Source organism: Aulostomus chinensis, chromosome 15, assembly GCF_037954235.1.
Source record: "Aulostomus chinensis isolate RoL2024-O1b breed Wild chromosome 15, RoL_Achi_v1.0, whole genome shotgun sequence".
In the NCBI taxonomy this organism is placed as follows: Eukaryota; Metazoa; Chordata; class Actinopteri; order Syngnathiformes; family Aulostomidae; genus Aulostomus; species Aulostomus chinensis.
Window position 1 is genome coordinate 14,238,743 of NC_141334.1, and position 26,716 is coordinate 14,265,458.

Genomic DNA, 26,716 nt, shown 5'->3' on the forward strand with positions numbered 1-26,716 from the left:
ATGTTAGAAGTAAATCATTTTTCATAGGTTTTAAAGTACAGTGCGTGGGTCTGAGACGAAAATCATTATCCGGGTGTCAGAGATCAAAGTGAGAGACCGGAATAAGAACTCCCATGAACAGAGAGTCAACCATGCATATCAAGCTTGAAGTTAATGTCGCTCCTTAGCCTACAAACTACAGCAACATTGTCGAAAAATGTTTAAAACATTACATTGGATCATCCAGTAGAATCCAACGGTATGCTCAGTAATCCACAAACACTTTGGTTCGAGCTGAAAACAAACATAAGGTTTCCGCTGTGGCGCTATTTTATACGACCACAGGTGAGTGCTGGCGAACTGGTCAGCTGCACCAGCGCTACCATAAACGAGCGCCGAACCAAAAGGGTCATCAAAGTGCTTCTGAATTACTGAACACTCAAGCTTCAAGCTGGATACACGTGGCTGGATCTTTCTGCACTCTGGAGTCGTGAAGCACTGGTGAGGCAGACAAAAGAAGTGATCAGAGGCTCAAGACCAGAGTTTATGAGTACTTGGAAGAAAAAAAATGCACTGATTGAAGTATCGCTTTAATATCGGCCATAGCAGCACTTTCAGCGTTGGTCATGAAGTGCTTTGTGTGAATCAGACACCCTTAGGGTGAGCTCAGCTGGTGACTGTGACACCAGCAGACAGCCACTGTCCATTGAGTTGATAAGTAGTTTAAATTGATTCACAAATTAGATATTCACGAAGGAATTCAAGGCAATCACAGGTCTACAGCTGTCAGTGCTAGCCTGGTAGGAGTGCATGTACCTGTGGTGGTGGGAGACTGATGTCAGCTCTGCAGCACCAACCCACTCTGACTACCATCTCCACGGTGGGCGGGTCCAGGACTCGTTGGCTTTAGGACCCAGTAGCTCTTCCAGTGAGGCAGGCAGCGGCTCGGCTCTAGGACTGAAACAGACAAAGGCGAGGGGAGAAACGGCGTGCCGCTATCCTGCAGCATCGACGCACACACTCTCACACTCCCCCACACACACTCCCTTCACTCCGCAAGCAACGACGCAGGTGAGTCCGCGACTGTGTGGGATTATCTAGAGACCTGACTGACTTAGAAGGGACCTGAAATGGAGAGAACTCGAAGTGGACAGGTTGTCATTGTAGTTTTTTGAGTGTAGGAGAATATATTTCAGGGCTGTGCGCGTGTGCAGGTGGATTGAGAGAAGGTGTGCGCACACACCCAACATCCCCCCCCCCCCTTTTTTTCTTCCCCCTGTTAAAACCTAAGACAAACTTGGCGCGGCTCTCTGCCATGTGGCTACACTCCTCCGTCATTAGTCGGAAGTGTTATGTGGTTAAACTTTTTTTTTCTTGCCTTTGTGATATGATTAAAATTGTGACATGACGTTCTCAGACAGGTGCCGTGTGTGGACAGGCTTTGAAAGGTGCTAGTCTTGTGTGTGGGTGAACACAGAAAGAACCCACCAGAACTATATATATATATATATATATATATATATATATATATATATATATATATATATATATATATATCTCAAGGATATTTCATTCAGTAGCTGCAGTGCTGCTGCAGATGGATCTTGCTGTGGTGGTGAATTAATCAACTGATTAATTAATCAATTAATGTAGCTATTGTAGAAAAAGTCTGACGTCATGTAGTTTTAATTCTAATTGGCTTTAATGAGAAATTTAATGAGAAAAAAGGAGGTTGCCATGGTTGAGGAAAATGTACTTCTTGGTGAATTGAGCCGGCATGCAGCAGAAGCAGCAGCAGCAGAAGCAGCAGCAGCAGCAGCAGCATGGTGGTGATGTCACTCTGAAGGCAGAAACCCTGCTTGAGACAATGGACTGTCCTAGTTAGTGCTCCTCTGGGGAAGGGTCACTGTTAGTTCTGCCCATTAGTGCAGCAGATGGGCTCGAAACCTGGTCTTTGTCAGCTGAGGAGCACCCATTCCACACCCCTCCTAGCCAGGGGGGTTGGACGGCCACATCCATGGGTGGCGGCAGCAGCAGCAGCAGCAGCATGTGTCCTCTATTCTGTCTCCATGGCCTCTGTATGTCATTCTGATCAATAGAGTACTGTGTATAGAGGATATATGTTTTAAGGGGACGTTAAAGCCTTTGATGGACACTGAGACGGTGCAAGGCTGAAAATGTCCACTTTGTGAAACATTTAAGACTTAAGTTTTAAATCCATCACGCAAGAAGGTCGAGGATGAGAGAAAATTCAATTCTGTAAGTTCCTAACTTGAATAACACTCAAAGATGGTGATCATATTGAACTATTGTTGAAGTGCTGTCAGACCTTCAACTTCATCCAGGAAGGAAGTTAGTATGTATGTTGTTAGTATTTGCTCTAATCTGTGGCAATAAGGATTGCTTCAAGGGTAAATCTGGAAAAATGAGATGACAAGCAGAGCAGAAGCGGCTACAGACAACTTTCTTTTTTGCGTGGGTGTGTATCATTGTTCACTTTACAAAGGTATGGTTCACTGAGTTCTGCGGCGTGATATAGATGGTGAGTTGAGGAGCAGCTTTAAATAGAGAAGCTGCCTCAGTCTTTGCAGGGCCCATCTGACAACACATGTTTATTGTTTTGTTAAATGAATTTTTGAATAACTTGCATATTTTTAAGCAGCATAAAGAACTGTCTGTCCTGCAAAATGTCAATCCCCACAATTTTCCCCTCAATTTTGTAAATGTCAAGTATGAACATCATATGAAGAATGTTTTAACTGAACTGGAAGTTTCAAATTCAGACGATACGTCACATATGCTTCTGTTTAATAGTGGTCTTAAAATCAGCACTACTCCGAGAAGCAGTTGCATTCAAGAATATACAAAATCTTAAGACTTTCCCATGGAGAGTTGGTAGTAACTATTGCCATCCAGTGGTTTCATTCATTCTCAGCCTGTATGCAGATGAAGCACAAATGACAGGACTTTGGTGTCTCCTCTGCTTTAAAAGGAAAAGACAGAAAAATGTCTTTGGTGTTTTTAGCGATAATTCATGGTGATTGTAGTTCAGCGTGAACTTCAGCTTGTAAATACTGTGGGGGAAAAGCGTGTACTTACTCCTTTTGTCATGGAACCTCAGATTGGGGCTAGGAGGTCCCGTATTAATCTCAGTCACTGGCCGAGTGAGTTAGGAAGGATGCTAAGCAATGAAGCATGGTGATTAGATGGGAGCTGAATTGGTTCAGATGATTGCCTGATAGCTTTGATACACTGTGACATCGTCTAAATGTCAGACATCAAACAGGGATTAAAGTCAGTAATAAAGGTAATCAAATTTAGAGATTAAAGTAAGAATCCAAGAGATCAAAGTTTGAATTAGTAAACCCCAAGGAGATCAAAGTCAGAGATTACACAAATCTTCAAGTACTACATCATCATCAAAAAAATGTCAAACCTGTTGGTGTATTATCTACTATACAAGCAGTGACTTGACTTCAAACATAGAGTGCATGAAATCAGACACCATGGCCTTAAATGTACCCACATTTGTTAATATTTCTTTGTTTTTGATTTACACCTTCTTGTGTGTTCTCTTTTTTTATACTTACTTTCAGTCATCATGGAGCTAGACTTTGGACATTTTGATGAGCGAGACAAGGCGTCCCGCACCCCACGGGGTGGGCGCCTGAATGGACTTCCCAGCCCGACCCACAGCGCCCATTGCAGCTTCTACCGCACGCGCACTCTGCAAACCCTCACCAGTGAGAAGAAAGCTAAAAAGGTGCGCTTCTACCGCAATGGAGACCGCTACTTCAAGGGCATTGTGTACGCTGTGGCCAGTGACCGATTTCGCACCTTTGACGCTCTCCTGGCTGACCTCACACGCTCCCTCTCTGACCACATCAACTTGCCACAGGGTGTTCGCTTTATCTTCACTATTGATGGCTCACGCAAGATCTCAACCTTGGATGAACTAGAAGAAGGTAAGACCCTCCAAGGATGTCTTATACCTGATTTAATACAGTCCTCACATGAGAAGCTGTGGAGAAGACCAACCATAGACATTAAGGAACGCCACACTGCTTGGTGGCTTACAGCAAGAAGGTGCTGGGTTCGAATCCTGGCTGTCCAAGGTCCTTACTGTGTGGAGTTTGCACACAGAACTGATCTAAATGAATGCCCTGCAGTTACAAGTCAACTTCTAGCTCTCTAAGATTAGAAGTTTTATCTGCTCAGTCTAGACTTGTGTAATCTCTTCATGATGTATCAATTTTTAATCTGGAGGGTTGCTTTGGGGCGGTCAAGTAACATTGAGCAACACTCTGGATGACTTGAGTTTAAAGAATTGCTTTCTGTCAAAGACCAAACAATCTGAGTAAATGTTATCTGTCAGCTCATTTGCTTTGTTCATATCAAATGGTTTACTCCATATTGAATTCCTGTTTCACTAAATTTTTCACCACTCCCAAATAAAAAGGAAGCTGTCTCTAGGTCGTTCTCTTTCATCTAAACTCAGGCTCAGAGTGGTTTCAGCATGAGCGTGATTAGCTGCTCATATTGTGCGCTATACTGTATCTCAGCATGGGATAAATGGTATATTAACCGACATTAGCATCTAATTCTCCACCTCCAGTCACAGTTTGGGAGAGCTTTGAATTTTTACTGGCAAATCATCCGCATCCATATTAGAAATGGGTAGAAATCCCAGTTTTGCCTTTTTTGTTTTCATTTACAGTAAAAAGAAACTGCTTTTTTTTAAAATTCAGCTGTCAAGGTATTTTTATATCACGACACCTTCTGTACTGTTACTGTTTTGGAAGCTGAGGAGTTGGAGCGTCTGTGTGAAAGATGTGTGCACCTTGGTAGATTTGGCTTAATGGGCTGCTGCCATCACAGACTTTGGTGTCTGTTCCTCTTTAAATGGGCAGGCAGACAGATTAATGTTGTGAAAGTGGCCAAAGATGATTTGGAATCATTTTTGGTAACGGAATGAAGCTTTGGCAGGACAAGCAGGCTTTAGCCTTTGGGAAGTCATATTACAGCAGAACCTTTGCCCACATTGCGGCAATTTAAAGCTTTGATTCAAGAAGAGGGTGGGTGGGTGGGGCTGTTAATGAGGATAAAGTCAAACAGAGGAGGCGACAACAATTCTTTTGTCACCATTATCTCCCAGTTTTAACAGTCCCTTGTTTGTCAAGAGTAATTCAAGACTTCATTAAATGACCCACATTGATACTTGACAAACAATAATTTATGAGATTCCTCCAAAGAAATAGGATGGGGACGGACAGGGTGAGCTGGAAGCTGGAAGATAAACCGCAGCTTAAATGTTCAAAATGAGATGATCATCTCTGCTTCTTGAGCTGCTTAGGAAAGATAGTAGAATGTGTGTGTGTGGTGAGTGCAGTACAGCAGGGGCAGCACAGTAAGGACTGTGTGGTGATGGTGGGGAACATTTCATTGTGCCTCTTCTTTTGGGATGTAATTAATTGCTCAATCTCCTCTGCACTATGTAATCTGTTTTGTGCCTTTGTCTTTTCCTTAATTTGTGCACATTTGGCCTAATTGTTGCCTTCTGGATTCTCCTTTTGCCAAAATGTTCCTTCCTCTCTGTCACTCTTCCCCTGCTGCTTTCTTGTTTCCATGTTAGCTCTTTTCCGTGTATGAGCAAGACCTGCACAATGTGTTGGAAAAAATGGAGGTTAATAGAATTAAAATGGGAGCTCATTTAGACAGAGGTTAGATGAGCCATATGGGGAAAAGATTTGCAATCTGCCTGCATTGTTGAGTATTTTAACTCCCAAAATAGTTTTTAAAATCTTATTTTGATTGAAAACAGGTTTGTAGGTAATGTCAACAAGCATGCCCTTCATATTTATTTAATCCTCCAAACCAGTATGGGGTTGTGGTATCCACCCCTACTGAAAGAAACAAGAATACGACAACTTTCTTAGAATCAGCCAGAGGGCAAAACTCTCATGTTCCAGCACCGATTGTCAGAAGCTTAGGAGTGACTACAAGATGAGTTTGCTGATACAAGCAGTCAAAATGAGTTTCCACTGCAAGGTGGCTGGTCTGGGCTGCTGCTCCTTGGTGCTACCGTGATTTACTATCACTGCTGGAAGACCTCTGGAGAGAGATTGGCAGTTATGTGTTGTAACTCTTGTTCTCTGAGTATAGATGCACTCCAGTGGTACAGCCATGGCTGCTTCATGTTACAGTGAAGTTAACATGATTGACAGTTTATCGTTAGTGAGCAGGGTTAGGGTTAGACAGTAGTGCCAAGGCTCATACTTGCTGGGTATGCTGGTTGTATACTAAGGCCGCCAAGCCGCTTGTTCAGAAAAATGAATCGCAACGTAATGGAATATGTCCTCGGTGCAAACTAGATAGGAAACTGACATGTAGATGGAATTGTCTTGTCATTGTCCTGGAAGGAAAACTTGACCTACTGCACGTAGAAAACAATGTGCCTTCAGTCATAGATTTGATCGTACTGTGTATCATGTAGGTTGGAATGTGAACGGAATTTTCTAGCAACTTGAAATATAATCTTTCTCTGCTGTCCACTTAAAGGTAGTCAGTGATTCGTTATTTCACTCTTTAAGAGGGTCGCTCAGTATCGCCTCTTTAGGAACAAAGTGGTATAACATGACAAATGATTCCTCTAGACAGGCGTCTCTTCGAATGATGGTTGTTGGAATACGTGTTTGCCTAAGCCAAGAGACTTCAAACACAAAGAAGCTTTGAAGAAGTGTTTCCACTGTATGTTTATTTCTGTGCAGTCTGCGCTACGAAGCAGGTATTGTTGGACTGATCTGTGCAGTGGTCTCATGGGAGATACTTGATGTTTAAGCTCTTTTTTTCATCAACACCAGACAAATGCATGCAAGTAGGAGCTACATAATTCATAATCACAAAGTAGCATACTGTCTAGTCTGTTATTTTTAGTGTCATTCAGTCGTCCTGGACTGGAAATGCTCTATTTGTGCACATATTTTACCCAAATATTGCCTTTAATAGAGGATATCTCTCCAACCAGATTTGGTTTTAAGACGTCCAATCCTTCAGACCCCTGCTGCGACAATACGATGGCGATGAATGAGATTAAGAATGTGGTTCTTAAAGGATCACAAATAATATTCTGAGGAACAGCACACAGTATTTCCAGAACTTGGAAGCAGACGGTTTAAATTCATTCATCAACAGTATGTGTTGTGTTAATCAACAAAATATGTTTGAGATGAGATCCGAGCGCAGAGATAATTTCTTCACCCCTGCCATCGATCTGGAGTTCCTAGGAGTTCAAATGTTTTCGAGTGGACACCTCTGGGACTCTCAGGTGTCAACATTGAATACCTCAGTATGTTGCAACACACTAACCTAATTATCTTTCCCCACAGGGGAAAGCTATGTTTGTGCATCAGAGAATTTCTACAAGAAGGTTGACTACACAAAGAACGTCAACCCCAACTGGTCCGTGAATGTTAAGGCCTCTGCGAGCCAGAAGAACATACAGTCCTTAGCTGCTAAAGCTGCCAACGAGCCCAGAGAGAGTAAGGACTTTGTTCGACCCAAGCTTGTGACGGTGATGCGCAGCGGTGTCAAGCCACGCAAGGCTGTGCGCATCCTCCTCAATAAGAAAACGGCGCACTCCTTTGAGCAAGTGCTGACCGACATCACAGAGGCCATCAAACTGGAAAGCGGCGTGGTCAAAAGGATCTACACACTTGACGGCAAGCAGGTACATCTCACACCTACAGCCCATCTCGGGTAATGTTCTCTGATCCGGTGAAAGACACAAGATTGCATGTTCTTCTGAAACCCTGGGTTCACTGTGTTAGAATATGCATCCACCTGCATCGTGCACATTTTAGTACGGGATCAGGGTCTTTCCCATATAAAGCTGATATGGTGCAGCATGCAAGCACAACTACACAATAGAAAATTTTGTGATCAGGATTTAGGGGATTCGAGATGCGTGCACGCACACACACACACACACACACACACACACAATGACTTGCTTAGAGAACAAAATTTGCTCAGAGGACTTTGCCAAAACCATTGCATCTCTTGTTTAAGGTGACTTTAAAAACGGACCCACTTGGTGGAGGACAAAATATGTACCTGAGAATCCTGAGCACTATGAGAACAAGCTGTGTACACTGTGACCTCCATTGTCGAAGTTCATTATTCTGACTTTCAGGCTGATGCGACACATTCACCTCTCTAGCGGTTCCTTTGTTGTGGAGTTACTTTTTAGGCCAGTTGCATTTCTGAGTCCATCAGCCATTAAAAAGTTCAAAAGTCCTCTGAAGTTTCACCTACTATGATGGTGGACAAAAGGCCAAGCCCTTTATTGTTTGTCGCCAAGTGTTGTTGCATTTGAGTTGGAGCACCCTGGTATTTTAAAAAGCGTGAGAATGTCATCCAGAACAACTCAGCTTAAAAGTCAGGGCATTAACATGAAAGGTTTAGAGCATAGTGTGAAACTGTACTTTTGAAGTCGCGCTAACATACCTAGATCATGTGGTTGGGAATCAAATTCGTCCAACATTTATACATTTCAAACCACCTTAATCCCTTCTTGGCCTGGAGTTCTGTGCATGTTCCGTAGAATCCACTGGGCCGTTTAACCCAGAAGAGACTGTGCATGGTCAAGGGAAGGAGTATCGACATGGTGGGTAAAACTACACTGGAAGAATTTAGTGGACAAATGGGCGAACTTCATATTGTCTGAGCTGAAGGAGTACATTTGTCATTTGTCATTTGAAAGGGATGCCACTTGATTTCGTATGTGACGGTGAGGTGAGCCTTAACAAAGTCTGACTTCCACCATTTATAAGGGGGGATACCGCCACCTACTGATCTGGAGACGGACACACGAACACGAACAAATCGATTCCTCCTCATTCATGTATACTGGGAAGACAGTAGTCCAATTAAGTGGCCTAATCTAGCTTGAACTTCAACTCGCCTGCAATGGTGCATGCACACCCCGAGTGTGTTGTTCTTTGGCAACTTGTAATCCAATTTTCTCCGTGGTAATTACCACTAACGCCTCTTTCTCATGCAAAGTAATTTATTTTGCAGTACATCAAGTGATTGTGAGACTGATCTGAGGTCTGAACAGCGATATGAAGATAGATGTAGGGATAGAATTAGAACGATTGGCCACTGTTCCAACACTCAAATATTTCGACTGCTGAAGCACGCAATGAAGCGTTCAAACACGTGAATTTGATTCAGAATGTGACTTTGACCTGCTACAGCTCAATATGCTGATAAAACCACAGATTAGAGAGGTGCTGTGCTAGAGCCCGTCCACAGTCTGTTGCTGTTTTTAACTTCATTAAATGACCTGTAAACTACAGCAGTGGATGTATCTTCCTATGGCAAACACTGATGCTATCATAGCAAATCCACAACATCTTTAAAGATTGTGAAGTGGGATGTAACCAGATTCCAAAATTGGTCAGGATTTTGAAGCTCCTGACGTCTGAGCCCAGCATGAGATGGATGGCCGGGCTTAAATCGTAGCAATAAGGCGAGGAGCTCAGATGTTGTGAAGAAGCCCCGTGTAGAACTGTTGCACTTCCACTCTAAAGTACTCGTGTTTGTCGTGTTTCCATTAAATTGAACTCTGAAAACGCAAAAAATGGAAACCCATTTCCATTATTTAGTTTGGAGCGTAGAAACAAGGCTATACAATGCAAACATTTGTCAAAGATTGCGATAAAGGCAAGTTACAAATGGCTGTCTGAGTAGAAGAAACTATCTACAGGAAAAACAATGGGGAAAGGTTTTGAGGAATTACAACTGGTTATAATGGCTCTTTCATGCCAGCTCGATTCGGCCATGTTGCTGCTGTCCAGAGACCAAGTTGGAGATTTTTTGGGAAGAAGCAGAAACAGCTGCTCATGGACTTTTTGCTACATCAGTTTTTTTGTGAAAGGGGTTTCTATCTCCCATTTTTGACAAAAAGGGTAATAGCCTGCTCAATCAAGTGTAAAAACTTGTAATTCTTAATTTCCATCAATCTACTGTAATGCGATACTTCTGAACTACTACTGCTACTACTACTACTATCACCTTTTGAGGTACAAAGTGGTATTATGAGGTGGAACATTGTGACCTTACATATTTGCCCTTTTTAAAAAAAGAAAAAAAAAAAGGCAACAGGAGAAAAAAAATCTAAAAAAATGCAAAGTTACACACTGCGAGTTTTCTTAAATGTGACTCCCTGGGGGAAACTATTGTTTTCTCAAATCTGGCTAAGCTAAAAGCACGACATGTTTTATTCATGCCCGGGCTTTATTGGAGCAGTCTTGAGGGTTAACCGCAGGGTCACCCTCCGGGATGACGTCCATCTACCATAACCTTTATCTCTGAGGGAGAGGCTTCTTTATAAAAATATGAGTGAGCAGTGGATACAGATGGGGACTCAAATTTGAGTCCGCACAGGAGGCAGTGACCTTTTTGACTACAAATTCCATCGTCCTTATGGAAAGCTATCTTTCTGCATTTACTTCTATTTTTTTTTGTATGTAGTTTTTTGAATGACTGCCCATTTTCCTGATTTCAGTCACACCGGCGCTGTCCTGACTATGGTGAATGATAGTTAATGAGCCGAGGCAGGAACAGCAGCAAACCTTACAAGCACGTACGAACACGGACATCTGTTCCTCTTCTTTGATATGGTTGTGTGTTCACTAATTCTTGTATGGGGACATTTTCTTGTATTATTCATTACAGATGGACTGTTGGGGTGACGGGGGGGTTGCCCAGAGAAGCTCCTGGTTCTTGTACCTCGTCCGTTTGTATTAAGAAAGCGCTGTGGTTGAGAGGAGGGGAGGGGCTCTGAAATGATAGATGGGGGAATTTTCACTTTAATGCTCTCTCCCATGGGTGCAGTCTGCCAGCCTCAGGTCTTATACTGAATAGAAACACTTGTTAAGATGTTTGTACACTATAACCAGACATTGCTCTTTTTATTTTTGTGGTTAAATTTGATAATAGCTACTACATGGTTAGAGTGATTGTATTGTCTGCACTCTAGATTCATTATCTTCTGATTAGTTTTTATTGATGACAACTTGTGACAAGGACACCACAGACGCATGGAAAAAAAAGAAAAAGAGAGAAAGATCCAAACCCTGCTGCACATATTATTGCGCTGTCTTTGTGTGCAGAGGTAGACTGGGGCTGCTGCGTGGTGGAGGTGATATGGTAGAAGCAATATTGATGCAGTGCTGCCCCTCCCTGACTCTGCGCCGATCCTCCTCTCTTCCCATTCCATTGCGATAGCTGCTAGGACTGGTTGCTAGGAGACCACATCCCAGGCACAAAGAGAGCCCAGCTGGTGTGGACCGGTCTGTCAGATACCACATCCTGTAGTGGGTGTGTGAGAGTTTGCAATCAATGCAAGCCTTTAGGTTTAAAAATCACATGTCATGATTTTTTTTTTTTTTTTACATCACCGACTATGAATCGTTTTAAAGGATCAGTTTAGATAATGAGGTTGTTCTCTGGGTTGTCATTGATCATTTTTGGAGATGGGTACTTGATTTCCGTCTTTCCTCAGTGCTGTGTCGGCTCTAAAGACAGTCTGCCCTCCTCTTTGAACAAAATCACTCTCATTTTCCTTTCAAATGCCGCCTTTCACTTGTATCGAGAAGGGTGGGGCTGCTGGATTTCGGAGTAATTTTCTGTTCTAAGAGCAAATTGGGATCGTTTTATTTTCGCTGATGGGGAGTGATTATTCCTTTCCTTACTACTTTTTATTTTGAATTGCCTTCACTTCCTCTAAAGGCGACATTTAATCAGAGTCTTTATCTAATTGCTGGCAGCCATTTTGTATTCATTCCCTTTTAGATAGAGGTGTCTGCATGGGGAAAATAAAAGATCATTTGAATTGCATATTCATGGGTTTCTGTAAAAAATAATGTCAAATTCAAATAATTCTGGTCAGATATGTCGAAGTGCTTTTGTGGTTTGTCCTTGAATAATATCAGCTAGTTTTTTTTTTTTTTTAAATGAACGGATTTGTCAACGAGAGGGAAATAAATGGAGATCTTGGTAATGCTTGAGGCACAAGGTCATGTCTTAATTGTAAGAAAACCAGCTGCTTTAAAAGTTCATAACTTCTGGAGTGATATGATTGACCGGCTAGGAGATGGAGACGTACATGGGTTCAGGGCTTCTTAGCAACTAAATACATCCAGTAATGGGGAAGAAAAGCCTGCTTTGGCCGCTGTTATCAGTACTTTTGCAGTCTGCCTGCTCTTTGCCATGCTGCAGAAGCAGTTGTCATGGCAATAAGCTCTGCGCGATGGATTCAGTGTGTGACAATGGCTGTAATACGCTGAGTGTGCTCTTTACATGGGGTCTTACCTGCTTGTTCTGTTCCTCAATCATCAGTTGACTGCAGCAGCGTTTCACTCTCCTCTACACATTCACATTGTGAAGCAGACAAAGGGGCGTGGTCGCCATGATGAAGCATCTCAGTGTGTGTGTGTGCGCCTGAATGTCCTCACATCCTCCGCTCTTGCATGAACACCACATCAACAAGTGAGCATGACCCGAGGGGGGGAGGAAGAGGAGGAAGCCCGATTTAATAATACAAAGACCACATCAGTCAAGCAAATGGAAAGGCTGCTTCCTCAGGGTTGGGGAGGGGCGGCGTTAAAGCGGCATCAGGCACCAGCTGCTCCCTCTGACTGTGCAGATATTGCTGCCTAACTGACTCATCTGCGCACCAGAGCACCTACAGTAATCCACAGTCCAAGGTCGCAGACAGGTCGTTGGATGGATCCCTTCAAAATGATGGTCAATAATGAAATGGTAGCTTTGTGTTTTTTTTGTTTTTTTTTTATGGCATTCACAAACTGAGCTGCTTTAAACCCAGACACCTCCACATGATTTAAAAAAACAACAACAAACATTTTAGTTCCATTTTGCCTGTAATCACTCAGTGGACAAAATGGGAGACTGTGTGTGTGTGTGTGTGTGTGTGTGTGTGTGTGTGTGGTGGTGTTTTTTGTTTTTTTTATTTTGGAGCATTATTCCTCTCCGTGCAGAGATGCTGATATTGATCAGGTCTGTGGTGTAGCCACTGAAGGAAATGGTGTGGGAGGTTCCCCATGGGCTGTAAAGAGAGAGGTTCTTTTCAGCTTCTCTTAATATTTCTCTCACACAGCACAGTCACTCCGAGGCTCCGCAACATCACGTTCAATGAAAGCTAATTATGCAGCATGAAATAATTCTTTAGGGTTTGTATTTCTTGCTCTCCCGCTTTACTTCAAGGTTAAGTTATATTGGTAATAAGAAAATGTCATTGTTTCATCTTCTTCCCTTGAGAAATGTTATCTTAGTAAGTGCTTTTTAAAAAAAAAAATTTACACCAGCCTACACTGTTGGTGTGGTGATTATATTCTCAATTAATTGATCGATTGTTCAGTCTATTGATGAGAATTTAATCAGGTAAACAAAATCAGCATAAATACTTGATTTTAATTAATAGATTTTACAAGTGATTGTTGCAGGTCAAATGTTATATCTGATCCTAGCTACATTAAAGTGTGGTATAAATATGTACACAGAATATGACCATTGTATCATTAAAAATACATTCATTTTTACTGACTGAAAAAAAAAAAAAAGGTTTCAGGATCCAGAATGGGTGAAGACGTATCTCTCAAGCCTCGAGGAATTTCATCAAAATATGCACACAGTTTTCGGCGATATTGACCGTTGTATGAAAAATGAGTCGTCTAGAATTCAGTTGATGATTTCTCCAAAACCTTCTTCTGTCAATTATTTCACAGGGGCCCAAAAGATGCCAACAATACTAAAAGCTAAATCCTGTAAATGATCTACAACAGGGTCCAAGATGGACAAAATAATCAATCTTTCAACCAAATTTTCACCTAAGTCCTCCATTAGGTGGCACCCTCATTGCTCTCTAGCTAGAGCTTCTGTTCAACAGCGGTCGCAGGTTCGATTCCAGCCTGCCTGTCACTCGCCGTCTCTCTCCCTCCTAGCCAGCCTGCTCCTCTCACAGATAAAAGAGACGCCGGCCATGACATTAACTACTAATCGGAGGTAATTAAATGTTTACAATCTGCCTGTAAATGGTAAGAGAGGCTTTATCGTAGAACAGGGTGTTCATATGGAGGCAGAACCCTGTCAAACTGATCTGAGATCACTCATCTGGGGTGTCTGTCTGGATGTTCCTACTGATTGGCTTTAATGTGACTGTTCAACCTTGACCGTTGACCAGATGAGTGCTGATTAGATGATCTGATGCTATTAGGCAGCACTGAACAGCGTTGCTGCTGCGGAGACTGCGTGGAGTCAGAGGTGACACGGATTCTACAGCTCATCATCTTTACAGCGGCTGCCATTCAAACTACATTGAACAAGCCTTTGTCCCACTTCCTTCTTAGTATGAAGCGTTTAAAAAAAAAAAAAAAAAAAGGATCAACGTTCCCGCTTCTCTCCTTGACGACTGTGACGTGCGGATGATGGGTCAGTGTCAGGCTAAAGAAGCTGTGAATAATTCAGTTGTTGTAGTTATAGTGTCGCCTCTGGTGGTGTTGGTGGTTTTTCGGGGGGTCATGTGGTCCTGACAGCTGGTGAGGCAGATTAAAGATGGGCTTGGTGAGAGAGAGAGAGAGAGAGAGAAGGGGGGGGGGGGCACCTGGAGTCTGGAAAGAACCTGTTTTGCAGTAAACCCTCCTCCTCCTCCTCCTCCTCCTTCCAGCAAACTCCAACCTACACACTAACCTCCTACAGGCTCAGCCTAAACATGCAGTATGACTAACAAGAGATTTCTGACACACTCAATGGCATCGCGGCATCTCATATTCTCCTCCTGGATACTGTTGCCGGGTTGGTCCTGTCGACACTGTTGATTGACCTTTTCAAATCTAGAGAAGATGCTTTCTAACCTATTCCAAATGTTCCCGAGCTGCTCTGCCCTTTCCAATCTGCAGCCACGTTTCAAAGGGACATTTCATCTGAGTTCATGCAAATAACATTTCTATCAAATGTAGACAAATGCCTGGATACAGTCACATTAACCCTTGATGGGCATCCGTCGGGAGAGGAGGTAGATAATGCTACAAGTCACTGTGTGTGTGTGTGTGTTCGTTCACAAGTGTTTCTGCAGTGGACAATGAGCTCTTCACCTCAGAGAATGCTGCGTTTTGCTAGACATTTCCTGAGTTCTCTGAAATTATGCGTGTGCAGCAGATATGAAGTTTTTTTTAGATTTCTGAAGTAATTGAGCCACATTTGAATGGCATTATTTTTTTGCTGAACAGTGAGAATCTTTAGTTCCAGGCCATTACGAGATCAAGTATAGGCAAATCTATGGAAGCATTATTAGATTCAACAAGAGATAAACTCTTCCTGTCAAGAAACCAGGGGCCTGCATCGAGTTCAGAGTCTTCTTTTATTTTTTTCAAGGGATATTCCTGTTAAGAGAGATTAAGGTGGCAGTCTTTTAGATTTATCTCTTTAATCAGCTCTCTTCTTGAAGCTATTAAACAGACAAGCCTTTATCCTCTCCGGCCTCACTCCAGCCTATTTCTCTGCCACCTTCTGCAAAGGTTGGCCTTCAGGGGAGGGCAGGGGTTTGTATCCTAATGCTCACATCTTATGATTAAGCATCAGGTGCCCCTGTTGCCACTCTGCAGTTTAACCTAATGAAAGGAACATTTATCTAATCTCTTGATAATATCGCAAAAGAAAACCTCCACTATACACATCCTGGAAATTAGGACTGGCTGGAAAACCAATTAGATTTTGATCCCTGGAGCCAAACCACCATCTCAGTGCCTCAGCGGGGATCTACACGGCCTGTATCCAGGGAATCTTGTGGGACTCTGAGAGGAGGTACAGCTGTTGGATGCCACGCCAGCCAGTCACCACCACACACTTTTAGTTTGTCTAGCAGGACGGAGAAACCAACCTGGCAGCTGCTGGGGTGGGGTGTTCCCAATTTATCTGCAGCTCATAGTTTGGATGTGTATCACAAAGGGTGCCATGATGCTTCTAGACTATTCTGGCGAATGTCCCAGCGCTGGATGATTTATCACACCAGTTTTTAATTCAGTGATCACTTGAAAAGGAACTCTAAATGTCACTTCTAAAAGACAGAGCTGTTCATCTTTTAGTTCTTCATTCATACATATTAACTAGAGTGAAGCAAGTGAAACTCAGCAAAAAAAAAAAAGAAAAGTTATCTATTGAGGACAAAAAGTGATGCAGCTTTTTATCTGAGTGGCATCAATAGGCATGTCTGGGCTGGTAACAAGGCCAATATAAAGGCAAGAGAGGAGAAGGCGTGGCCTAAAGACATCTGTCCACTAAGTAGGCCATATTGTGTCAACAGCTGCTGTTTAGTTCATAGTCCCCGGGGAGGGAAGTTGAATCATTTTAACATTACAGCAAAGGTGTAACACTTTACTTTGTGTTTGTTTGTTTTTTTGTTCTCTTTTGTTTGTTTTGTGTGGTCATGTCTTTTTGTTATGTGCAGCCACTGTGGCTAAAGGCATGTTGAGATGTCAGATGATCAATTAATCCCACCTAAACACGCAGCCTCATGTGGATGCCATTGTTGTGCCACGCTTTTTTTTTTTTTTTAATCTTTAACAGTTTTTTTGGGTTCTTTTTTTTTGTGTGTGTGTGTTGTTGTTTTTTTAAAGATCCGAATTTGACATTTTCATTGCACTGAACCCCACTGCATGGGTGACTTCTATATGAGACCTGGAGCAAATGCACTCGTTTGAATTTTGATTAATGACATAAAAAGTATTAAAACCCTTTTACTCCCTGGAGTTTGCATTGTTTTGGTGCGACTCTCTCAGTGAGTGCACTAAGTAGTATTCATATATATTTTTTTCCTGAAGTCAGATGATCAGCTACGCTCTTTTAACTCTGGCGTTTGGCCTCGCAGGTTACCTGCCTTCAGGATTTCTTCGGCGAAGATGACGTCTTCATCGCATGTGGCCCAGAGAAATTCCGCTACGCCCAAGACGACTTCTCTCTGGATGAGAATGGTGAGTATGACTAGGTCAGTATAATGGTCAGTAAAATAAACACACTAATATTTCTAGTGGATTAGCATGAGTACATAAACCACCTTCCTGCCCCTGAGGCTAACCATTACTTCATCACATGCTATATCTAAAAGAGTGCCTTCTAAGCTGAGCAGTATGAATTTCCTGGAGTTTCGCTTGACAATATCTAATTAAAGAGACTTAGCATAGTGGTTTCTTTCTTCTTGGGCATATGTTAAAGGAACAATACAAAATACAGTGTTATTGTTGAAAGTGTAAATGCGAAGGAGATGTGACGAAAATGATGTCTCATGAGAAGGGGCTAAGTACTAAGCAGCTTCAGCGGCGTTGAAAAGAGACATTTTTCCTTTTGTTTGTGTGTGTTTCTGTTTTTTCAGTGTCATATCTTTGTCTTTAATTCAACAAAAGTCTAAGAAGGAGATCAAATCCTGGTTGCTCTCTATGAGGTTCCAAAAAAAAAGATGGAACTCCAAATGGTATCCTTTCCCTTTCTTTTGTAAAGGAACATACCATATTTTTGAGAAATACTTACCATTTTTCCACAGCAGAAACCAAATAGATCCCCCCCCCCCCCTCCTCTGTGTAGTAGGGAGATGGATCTCACAGAGAGCAGCTGGCTGCTAGTTAGCTTAGCACAATGAATGATTGTGAGTGGGCAGGTTAGCATAGCTCTCTGGCCTGTTTAGCTTCCAAAAGATGCAGCTCTTCCTTTGTGTGTTCTGTTTAAATAGATAAGAATCTTAGTCGACAACATATGAAGCTTAGTGAGAAAAAAAAGACCTCTGATTGAGTGAAAGGAAGGTCAGCAAAGAGAAACAGAGAGGGAGGCTGTAATCTGCAGCCGGCAGCAGGCCGAAGGAAAAAGTGGAAGCACCATTAATCTGTCCAATGACAGGTTTAGGTCAGCTGATCTGCTGGTGCTGATACTGCTGGGTAAAAAAAGAGGAGAGAAAATGTAAAAGTCTGCTCCCCACAGACCTGAAAACTCACTATTTTTAACAATCCACCTCCACATGATGTCCTTCTCCTGGAAAGATTCAACAGTTTTACATAAGAAAATCTCTGTCTCCATACAGCAGTTTCACAAGCTACATTTATTATTTCTTTTCTACTCAGTCTGATGTTGGGAGGATGGAGAGATACAGGTTCCATTTATAACTATCCTTTCAGCGCATCCAGGATCCAGCGCCCATGGAACCAGAGCTGACTTGTTTAATTGAGTCAATGACAACCTTGGGGCAATGCTAGATATGATCTCTGATTCCTGAGCATCAGTTCAGTGAGTTCACAGCAGGCCTGTGTGTGTGTGTGTGTGTGTGTGTGTGTGTGTGTGTGTGTGTGATACACAAACTCTACTCTGCTGTGCCTCATGACGTATGTGTAGCAGTATTATTTTGATGTGCTTTGAAGGAGTTGAGCTTCTGTATGAGATAAATGTTGAATAATATTTTTCTTTTCTTTCTCCGCTGCCACTCGTGCGGCTTTTAAGTTTCGTCTGGCAGAAATAGAATTTAAATCCCTTGTGGTTATTTTTCCAGACTTCTCATGTTAAGACTATGAAGATGGACGCGCGCGCACACGTGTACCTGCAGCTCTGTTTATGCAGCAACAGCATCTGGTGATGCCGAGTAAGAACCTGCGCAGAGAGAGGGAAAGAGAGACTCGGGGCTATTTTGAGTTGACTAGACAAGCTGCCAGTGTGAAGGATTGTCAAAGGCGTGGTGGCACACCTTTGCCAACAATGGAGAACAAACGTTCGTCTGTATCCAGTAGTGTGTGAAGGTTAGGAGAGAGACGCCAGACATGCTAGCATCCCTGGAGATGGAGGGAGGACGGATAGTATAATTAGCATCAACGGTGGAGTGGAAGAGGAGGAGGAGGAGGAAGAGGAAGAGGGGGTGAAAGATGCAGAGGGAGGAGCAGCAGAGTCTGGAGTCTCCCTACCCTGATTAAGACAGTGACCCAGAATAATAATGCATACGTTTATATGATGGCATACACATGCGCATTACCACACATTAACATCCATTCTCAACATATGTGATGTGCCTGGATCATACCAAGTAATATGAAGACTGGTTATGCACATTTAGGCTGGAGTCGGGTTCAACTCCTTCACCAGCCAGAGTTTAAAAACGGCACTTGAGAAAGTAGAGGTGACACATTTTTCTCTTTTTTAAAACAATGATTTTCTCAGAGCAAAACACAAGCAGCCACACAAACACCTCTGCTAAATGAATGCCAATTTAAAAAAAAAGAAAAAAGCAAGATCAGGAAAGACAAAAGTAAACAAGTTTGCCATCCTTTGCTATTGCACAGTTTTAGCTGACATGCGTTTTGAGCCGTGTTTGGGTTTTCATCCTCAGACCCTCTTTACATTTGAAACTTTACAATAATCATCTGATGTTCAAAGTAAATCTAGAGACCTCCAGATGTAAAACTCTGACGTAAACCTAAACTAGAAAGCAGTGAATCATGTCTGTTTAGGAGCTTCGCTAAGCCTTCCTCATCTGCAGTATATCAAAGAAAACTATTTTAACCAATGATACATAATTGATGATATAACATGAAAATCTCTAAAAAATGTCACGCAGTGCCTGTGCCTATATGATGTAGAAGAGCAAAGCCATCAAACATGAACACAAGCAGCTCATATGTAGCGTGGTGATTCCTCATATTGTTTGTTTCTCCTTTGCAGAATGCAGGGTGATGAAGGGACCTAAAGCTCAGCGTGGATCAGCAAAGAGTCCCGGTCCCATAAAGCGCTGCAAGTCTCCTGCTGAATCGAGTAAGCTGATTATTATCCGAACCACAGTGTAACCCATCCACGCCACTGCAGAAAATGGCCTCAACTTGTGATATAAACCACAACAAAGAGTTCGGTTGGAAAATAAAATACAATTTTATTGTCAGAAATGAACACAGACGCAGAAATATGAGAAAAAGCAATGTAGAACATTCTAGTTACCAACCAAATTCAGTGGTACTGTCCTGTAGATGACCTCTGTTTTGCTATGAAAGGGAAAAAAAGGATTTTCTTCTTTTTTTGTAATGTTGTTTTTTTCTAGTCTCATTTTCTTAATCTATAATTTAACCAATGGGCGGAGGTCATATCAGGGAGGTCACGGTTCCTCTGCGATTCACTGTCCATGAAAACCCTCCAAATGATGTCAGCCTCTTAAGGGAACACAGTGTTTTTTTTAGGAAATGATGAATACCCTTCTGTCCTTTTGTGCTGCATTATTAGGCTGAGACCCACAGAGACCAGCTAACTGCTAGTTAGCTTAGCACAATGAACTGTTGCGGATGGGAAGTGTTCGCATACCTCTGTTAAAAGTCATCAAGTGCACTTTTCTTATCAATGGTCTCGACTGAAAATGTCATAAATAGGCTCGTGCATTACATTCACTATGAAATCATTTAAAAATACAAGACACCGCCATTTTGATATCGGACATATAGTTGGAGCTTTGGTCGGACGAAATAAAGTTTGTTGTCAGCTAGAAGAGCAACTGCTGCTAGTATCATGGGCGACTTTGGAAGAGAGGATGAGGAGGATAACTGCTGGACGAACCAAAATCCTGAACCTGATTTGTTTGAAGACTTTTGACTGAGGTGTGCTAAGACTTCCCATCCACTACCATTCACTGTGCTAAGCTAACTAATGGTCAGATGATCTCTGTGGCCCTCAGTTGCCTACTGCACTTTGTTTTAGGGGAAGCTGATTAGCTTTAGTATAATTTCAAGGATTAAAAAAAAAATCTATAATTAAAACACAGACAACAAACAGTGTCAACAGCTTCAGGCTATTTGTTTAACAATTGGGGATTTTAACATTTAATAACATCCGAGAGGCAACATAATGGAGCCACTGGTGCCTGCTTGAATCTTTGATGTTCACGAAAGCTTTTAACACTGGAGAGCAGAGTTCTGAAGCTATCCAGTATTCATTGAGTTTACATAGCTGCACCCTCAGTCGGCTAAACAGTTTGACATCTTGTAAGACGGAGGCATGAAGAAACCGCTCTCTGACTACTGCTCTCACAAGAACACCAGCGCATGGACGTGATGCATTTCGGCGGCACTGCACTCATGTGTTAGCTGGTTATTGAAGTGTTGAGAGCTCAGTGGGGTCGAATGCAGGACCCACACAGAGTACAGACAGCTGACACACACGGAGCTGACAGTGTGGCCGCATCAGCAAGTAGTCACTTCATGTGATACTCTGCAAAAGTCTTGCCACGAATATTTGTTTAATATCAAGCTAATCTCATAACACAGTAGCACTTTTTCAAAAAATAAAGTACAGTTTGCTGTACTTGGAAGCAGAGACAGGAGAGGAGTTGAGATTTCTTGCCGGAAGATGTTCTTCGTCTCAGAAAAGCCCTTATATCCCACCGAGACGCCTCTTTAAATGGTTTTGTTTTATATTAAGTGTCATAAGATTTTTTTTCTGAGGATTTAAGGAGACAAATACACTGGGTGAGCTTTAGTTTTTGAATTGTAGGCAGGTGAGAGAGAATCCCTCAGCTGTTTTCAATATTTCATTGATGGGGGGGGGGGGTGACCAGCTGAGGGTTGAGTATGAACTACATTTGTAGTACCTGAGGGGTCGGCAGGCTGACGATGGATGGCAGCACTCGTTATAATAACGAGAGTTTTCAGACGTACCAACTTGTATTTTAGGTCGACAGTTCATCCTGAAACTTGGCGCTGGATTAATGTGCCGTTTATGAAAGAGGTAAATGATTGAATCAAATCCATTCTTCGGTTCAGATGTCATTTAATCCTGCTGCCTTAGGCAGCAGGCAACCAACACATTCTCCAGCCTCTGAAAAACACCACCTTGTCTTACCAGGGAACACTGGGTTCAGTGGGTTGAATAGAGAAGTGTGTTTTATTTTATTTATTTATTTATTTTTGCCCGGCTGTGGGATGGATGCCCGTAAAACTGTTGGGGAGCAGACACCACAATGAAAGACAGCGCTTCAATTATCACCAAGCTGGATTAGGTTTTCCACAGAGGATGAATAAATCTCTCCAGTGTAGAAAAAAACCTCCAGTCACCGTGGAAGTGACTCTTGTGATAGAAAAGGTTGTTTCGCCCTGCTGAAGCCAAATGTTTGGACTTTTCTTGAGTCCAGGAGAGGTCAGAGAAAGAACTTTTTCTTTAGTAATCAAGAGGGGAAAAAAAACATACATTTTTATGTACAATTTCTTATCTTGTGGCATATGAATAAATTAAATTGAGGGAACAAGTCATACCTTTGGCCCTAATTAAAGGAAGGAGTTGTCTTTCGTGGCCTCAGTATATTTCTATTTTTTCTCTCGATTGCTTCTCCAGGGCTCTGCGGTCTTTAAATAAAGCAGCTGTTCTCTATGTTCCCTCCTGTGCTTACATATATTGATTTTGGATGGCAGCACATTTGTGATGTCACTGTTTTTGGGTGGGCTTGGTCCCACATTAGTAAGACTTTGTCTGTGGCAGTGAGCTCCAGCCAAGCTTGTAGTTTTAACAACGCAGCTTTATCCACGTAGTGTTTTCACCACTCACTGGCTCAAATCTACTCGTCGCCATCTGGCTCATTGTCTTCGCATTTCTTTTCATCTTTATGGACAAAAACCTCTTCTAAACCGCAACACTGACGACTACATCACATAACGCTTCTCTTGGATATAAACACAGTGTTTGACCAGAGGGAATCCTAGCAACAGGGCCGAGTGACTCAATAAAATGTCATCAAACAAACAGAGACCTGGACCACCAGCGCCCCTTTGCACCGTTGCTATAGTGAGGCAATAGTCCATGTTTGGGTCCTCTCCAGCAGAGACAACAGTTTCTAGTCCCCTACTACTCTGTTTACCTCTTTTTCTCCTTTTTTTTTTTGCCTAATCCCTCCTTTTTTCCCCCCCTCAGCCAACGGGACAGGCTCCAGCAGCCAGCTCTCCACCCCAATTTCCAAGCATTCCCCCACCTCCACCCCCAACAGTCCGGGTCTCAACAACAAGCAGAAGGTACCTGGACCGTCTCTCCTCTCCTAACCCATCATCTCGTTGCTCCTTTTGTCTGTAGATCCCCTAAAGATCTGATCTTTTTCAGGACCTCTACCTGCCCTTATCTCTGGATGATGACGATTCCCTGGGTGAATCCATGTAGACTCTCCTCCTGCAGTCTCTCCTCCTCTTGGCCTGAAACACAGAAGTTTTTATACATCTGCATCTTTCCACCCTTCACTGAAGAGCGCCACCTGTCGTCTCGGAGAACCACTCTTTGTTGCTTTGTAAGGCCTTGGCCACCTCGACTATGATGCAGTTTGCTGCTTGAGAATGACACAACCTCCCTTTATTTTTTCGTCTCTTTTTAAAAAGATCGCTAAAACAATCCACTCACGAATGCACTGACACGTTCTCTCACACGGTTCACTGATTGGCGGAATTTTCACGGGGTGTGAAAATGTCACTTTGGTCTCAAAACGTTTAGTTCTAGGATGCACTCTCAAATTTTAATCGTTCAATCACAGGATTCCAAGCAGCAAATAGCTATTTTAGGGGTGTAACTTTTGTATCACTTGTATCCGTGATGTTCCTTCATGTTCCCGTCCTTCTGCTCCTTAGGCGTGAAAGTTTCCTCGTCATAGGAAATCTGCTAAGCCAGATGAAATCTTTTTAACCTGTTGTAAATACTGTGTATAGCTATCACACCACCCAACGTCCGTTGCTGTGCTTCCATAACGTAACTGTCCTAACATTTTCTCAACATGATACAGGGTATGGTCAAAGTAAAAGAAGAATCCAAATGAAGTTCCACCTCAGAGGGGGGAAAATGTGTGGGATGCAGCTCCTGATCGAAGAAATGTACTAACGCTATTATAAACCAACACTTTTAAGTCGCTAAAACCACTGAGGCCTCAATAATTGGAAGAAATTGTGACAACAAACATCCCACACAGCCCTCAGGGAAATCTTTATGTTGGTTTCCTCTATACATAGTAGGCTATACATGGTATATATACCCTCTGTGTTTTAGATACTGCAGTGCATGATATTGATGAATGATTTTTTTTTTTTTTAAGGCTTTGGGCACCTAAAAAGCTGATTGTTGATTTTGAAGGACCTAACGGTGCAAAAAAAAAAGACTGACCAAAGTAAAAGCAATTAGGCCGCTGAGTATCCGGTAGAGTTCTAGCGACCAGGTTGGTTGCCATCTTCTTTTTGAGCCAGTTTATCACTACTTCCCCTCACAAGCTGTAGTGACATTTTATTGGTAAAACGAGTGAAATTCAAAGACATAAATAAAGGTCTCAAAGCCAAAGTATGTTTTTTGACCGAAACATTTAGAAAAGGGGGAAATATGTTAGTTTATCAGTGGTCTTTAACTACTCTGGTCGAGACACACCTGGAGATTTATGCATGTTACTTTTAATGCAATCTAAGAGTCATCGGAGGCAGTTTTAGCAGGATGCTCGTGCTATTTCTCATATTTTGCATGGCTCAGCATAGTTCTCAGATGCAGGGGAGATGAAAAGTTTGTCCAAATCTATGTGTGGGTTTTGAATTTTTATAAAGTTTATTAATTTATATTAAGGGAACTTGTCTAGGAATTTTTCTTTTTTCTAGTTGCTCACAGAAGCTATAAACACTTTTTTTTTTTCTTTCCAAGCCTCTGTGCGTGCACCTTTCTATCGCCATATTCTACTGTCACTGATGACATTTGTGTATCTTTATATTCTACTGAAAAGAGAGTTTTCCTCAGGTTTTGCAGGGAATCAAGCCTGAGAATCTCAAAATTTGGACGACACTGAAGCACAAAGCAGGGAGAGCTACTCTTCGCCACAGCAACAGACACTTTACTGTCTACTTGCCAGAATTACAATGCGTGACCACAATTAATTCATGCTCCCGTGTAGCATCCTTTAAATTACCATCTATGCATTTGGATTCCAGAAAAGTAAAGAAAGGCCTTTTGTACCCAGTAGCTTAATAAGAAATAAATTGAAATGCCTGTTATGATGACAGTTTTGAAAGTTGTATGTCTCTAGAGTGATGCGTCGCCTCGTCCCCTGGATCGGTTTTCAAACAGCTGTTTTTCATCAGCCTCTTAACTTAAGACAGACCATCAGCAAACTATCTGGTGCTGTGATCTACACCTCTCTCCTGCAGGGAGTGCTGTCACACCAGCAGCACACACGGCTAATAATATCAGCTAATCCAACAGCAGGGACACCTCCACATACCCGCCATTTTGTACAAAAGCTCCATTTGTTGTCATTTTTCTGGAACGGTTCTGTATAATTCTACTTGCTAATAAGGTTGTCTTTCATTTTTCTACTGCTTATTTCAGAACTACAGCATTATAAAAGCCTAAACGGAGAGGGAGAGGGGGAAAAAATATCTCGGTTGTCTTGTGTAAACTGGCCACCACCACGTTAAGATGGATGGCGCGACCTCATCACCAACAGTGGTGCCTTTTCTTAAACTACCGTCTTTTGATAATGACATCGCTGGCTTGTTCTTTAACAGTTTTAAATGTCTTTATTGAGGAGGCCTCCCGACACACTTTGTTTTGTAGTTACAAGACACTTTCATGGTGTAAATACCCTCCGTCCTTCTTCTCTTTTATATTTCATGTATGCCTTTCTGATTGAATGAATGACTTTCTCCTTGAACATTTACAGTGTCCTCTTTAGTGGTATTTTGCAATGTCACAGTGGCTTGTTTCAGTGCTTCATTCAGTGTATTAACTGGTATCCTTTTGCAATTAAAACAGTTGTATTTCAAAACTCTGCTTTGGAATTTATGACATTTATTTTATCTCACTGCAGTGCGAACGCTCTCAGCTTATCGCACCTCTCTGCTGTTCGCTCATCATGCTAATCCACATGGAGGGTTTTTTCCCTGCAAAGACAGACAGTGAACAGTGCAAGTGTGTGTGTGTGTGTGTGAATGTGGGTAACACAAAAGAGAAATGGCACTTGAAAGCCAGACAGAATTTTAAATCCAGAGAGACGTATGAATAGTTTTTTAAAAAAAAAAAAAGGCAATTGTTTTGTTTCTCACCAACGGGAGCAGGAAATCTGTCTCACATTATCAGTGGTGGCCAAAAAAATGTCAAAAATTGCATCAATATGTTCTACATCACTGCAAAAATGATTAATGAATGTCATGAAGTAGCATTGAGTGGGAATTTGGGAGGTCTTGCTTGCCACAAACATTTGATCCAATTTAACTGATCCACTTTTAATTTCATTGTCATCAAAAGGGAGTTGAGCTGCTGAGCGTCCAAGTCCACATTTCTGATGATACAAATCTTCATATCCCCCTCTGAACCAGTGACTGTCTTTTTAATTTATACTGCCATTTACCTGAAGGTAAGATGCAGGTAAATATAACAATTTAATAACCTTATTCCTAAATTCTAGCACACCTGTTCTGTTTGCTTTGTTCAAGCATGGCAACATAAAAAAAGGTGATTGGTCCAAAAATCCTGTCCTGAATGTGGTCCAACATGATCTTGAAAAGGGTTTAAAATGCGTCTGAGAAGTGCTTGATGACTGTGGACACCCTGCATGACATACTTGACAGCTCTGGAGACAAATTTTGGTGTGCTTTGTCATTGTTGAAACTATAAATCCCCGTGCTTGTACTTTGGCGGTGACCAGTTCTAC

General features: G+C 42.1%; 1 protein-coding gene across 1 annotated transcript; it reads left to right on the forward strand.

The window, feature by feature from the left end:
- The first annotated feature begins 877 nt into the window (after nucleotides 1-877).
- On the forward strand, nucleotides 878-25,717 carry LOC147248852 (neuronal migration protein doublecortin-like). Its single transcript, XM_086179028.1, has 7 exons — nucleotides 878-1,050; nucleotides 3,576-3,944; nucleotides 7,365-7,705; nucleotides 16,928-17,030; nucleotides 19,750-19,839; nucleotides 22,969-23,066; nucleotides 23,152-25,717. The coding sequence occupies exons 2-7, from the start codon at nucleotides 3,581-3,583 to the stop codon at nucleotides 23,206-23,208; spliced, it is 1,053 nt and encodes a 350-aa protein (XP_086035154.1). The 5' UTR covers nucleotides 878-1,050; nucleotides 3,576-3,580; the 3' UTR covers nucleotides 23,209-25,717.
- The last annotated feature ends 999 nt before the right edge of the window (nucleotides 25,718-26,716 follow it).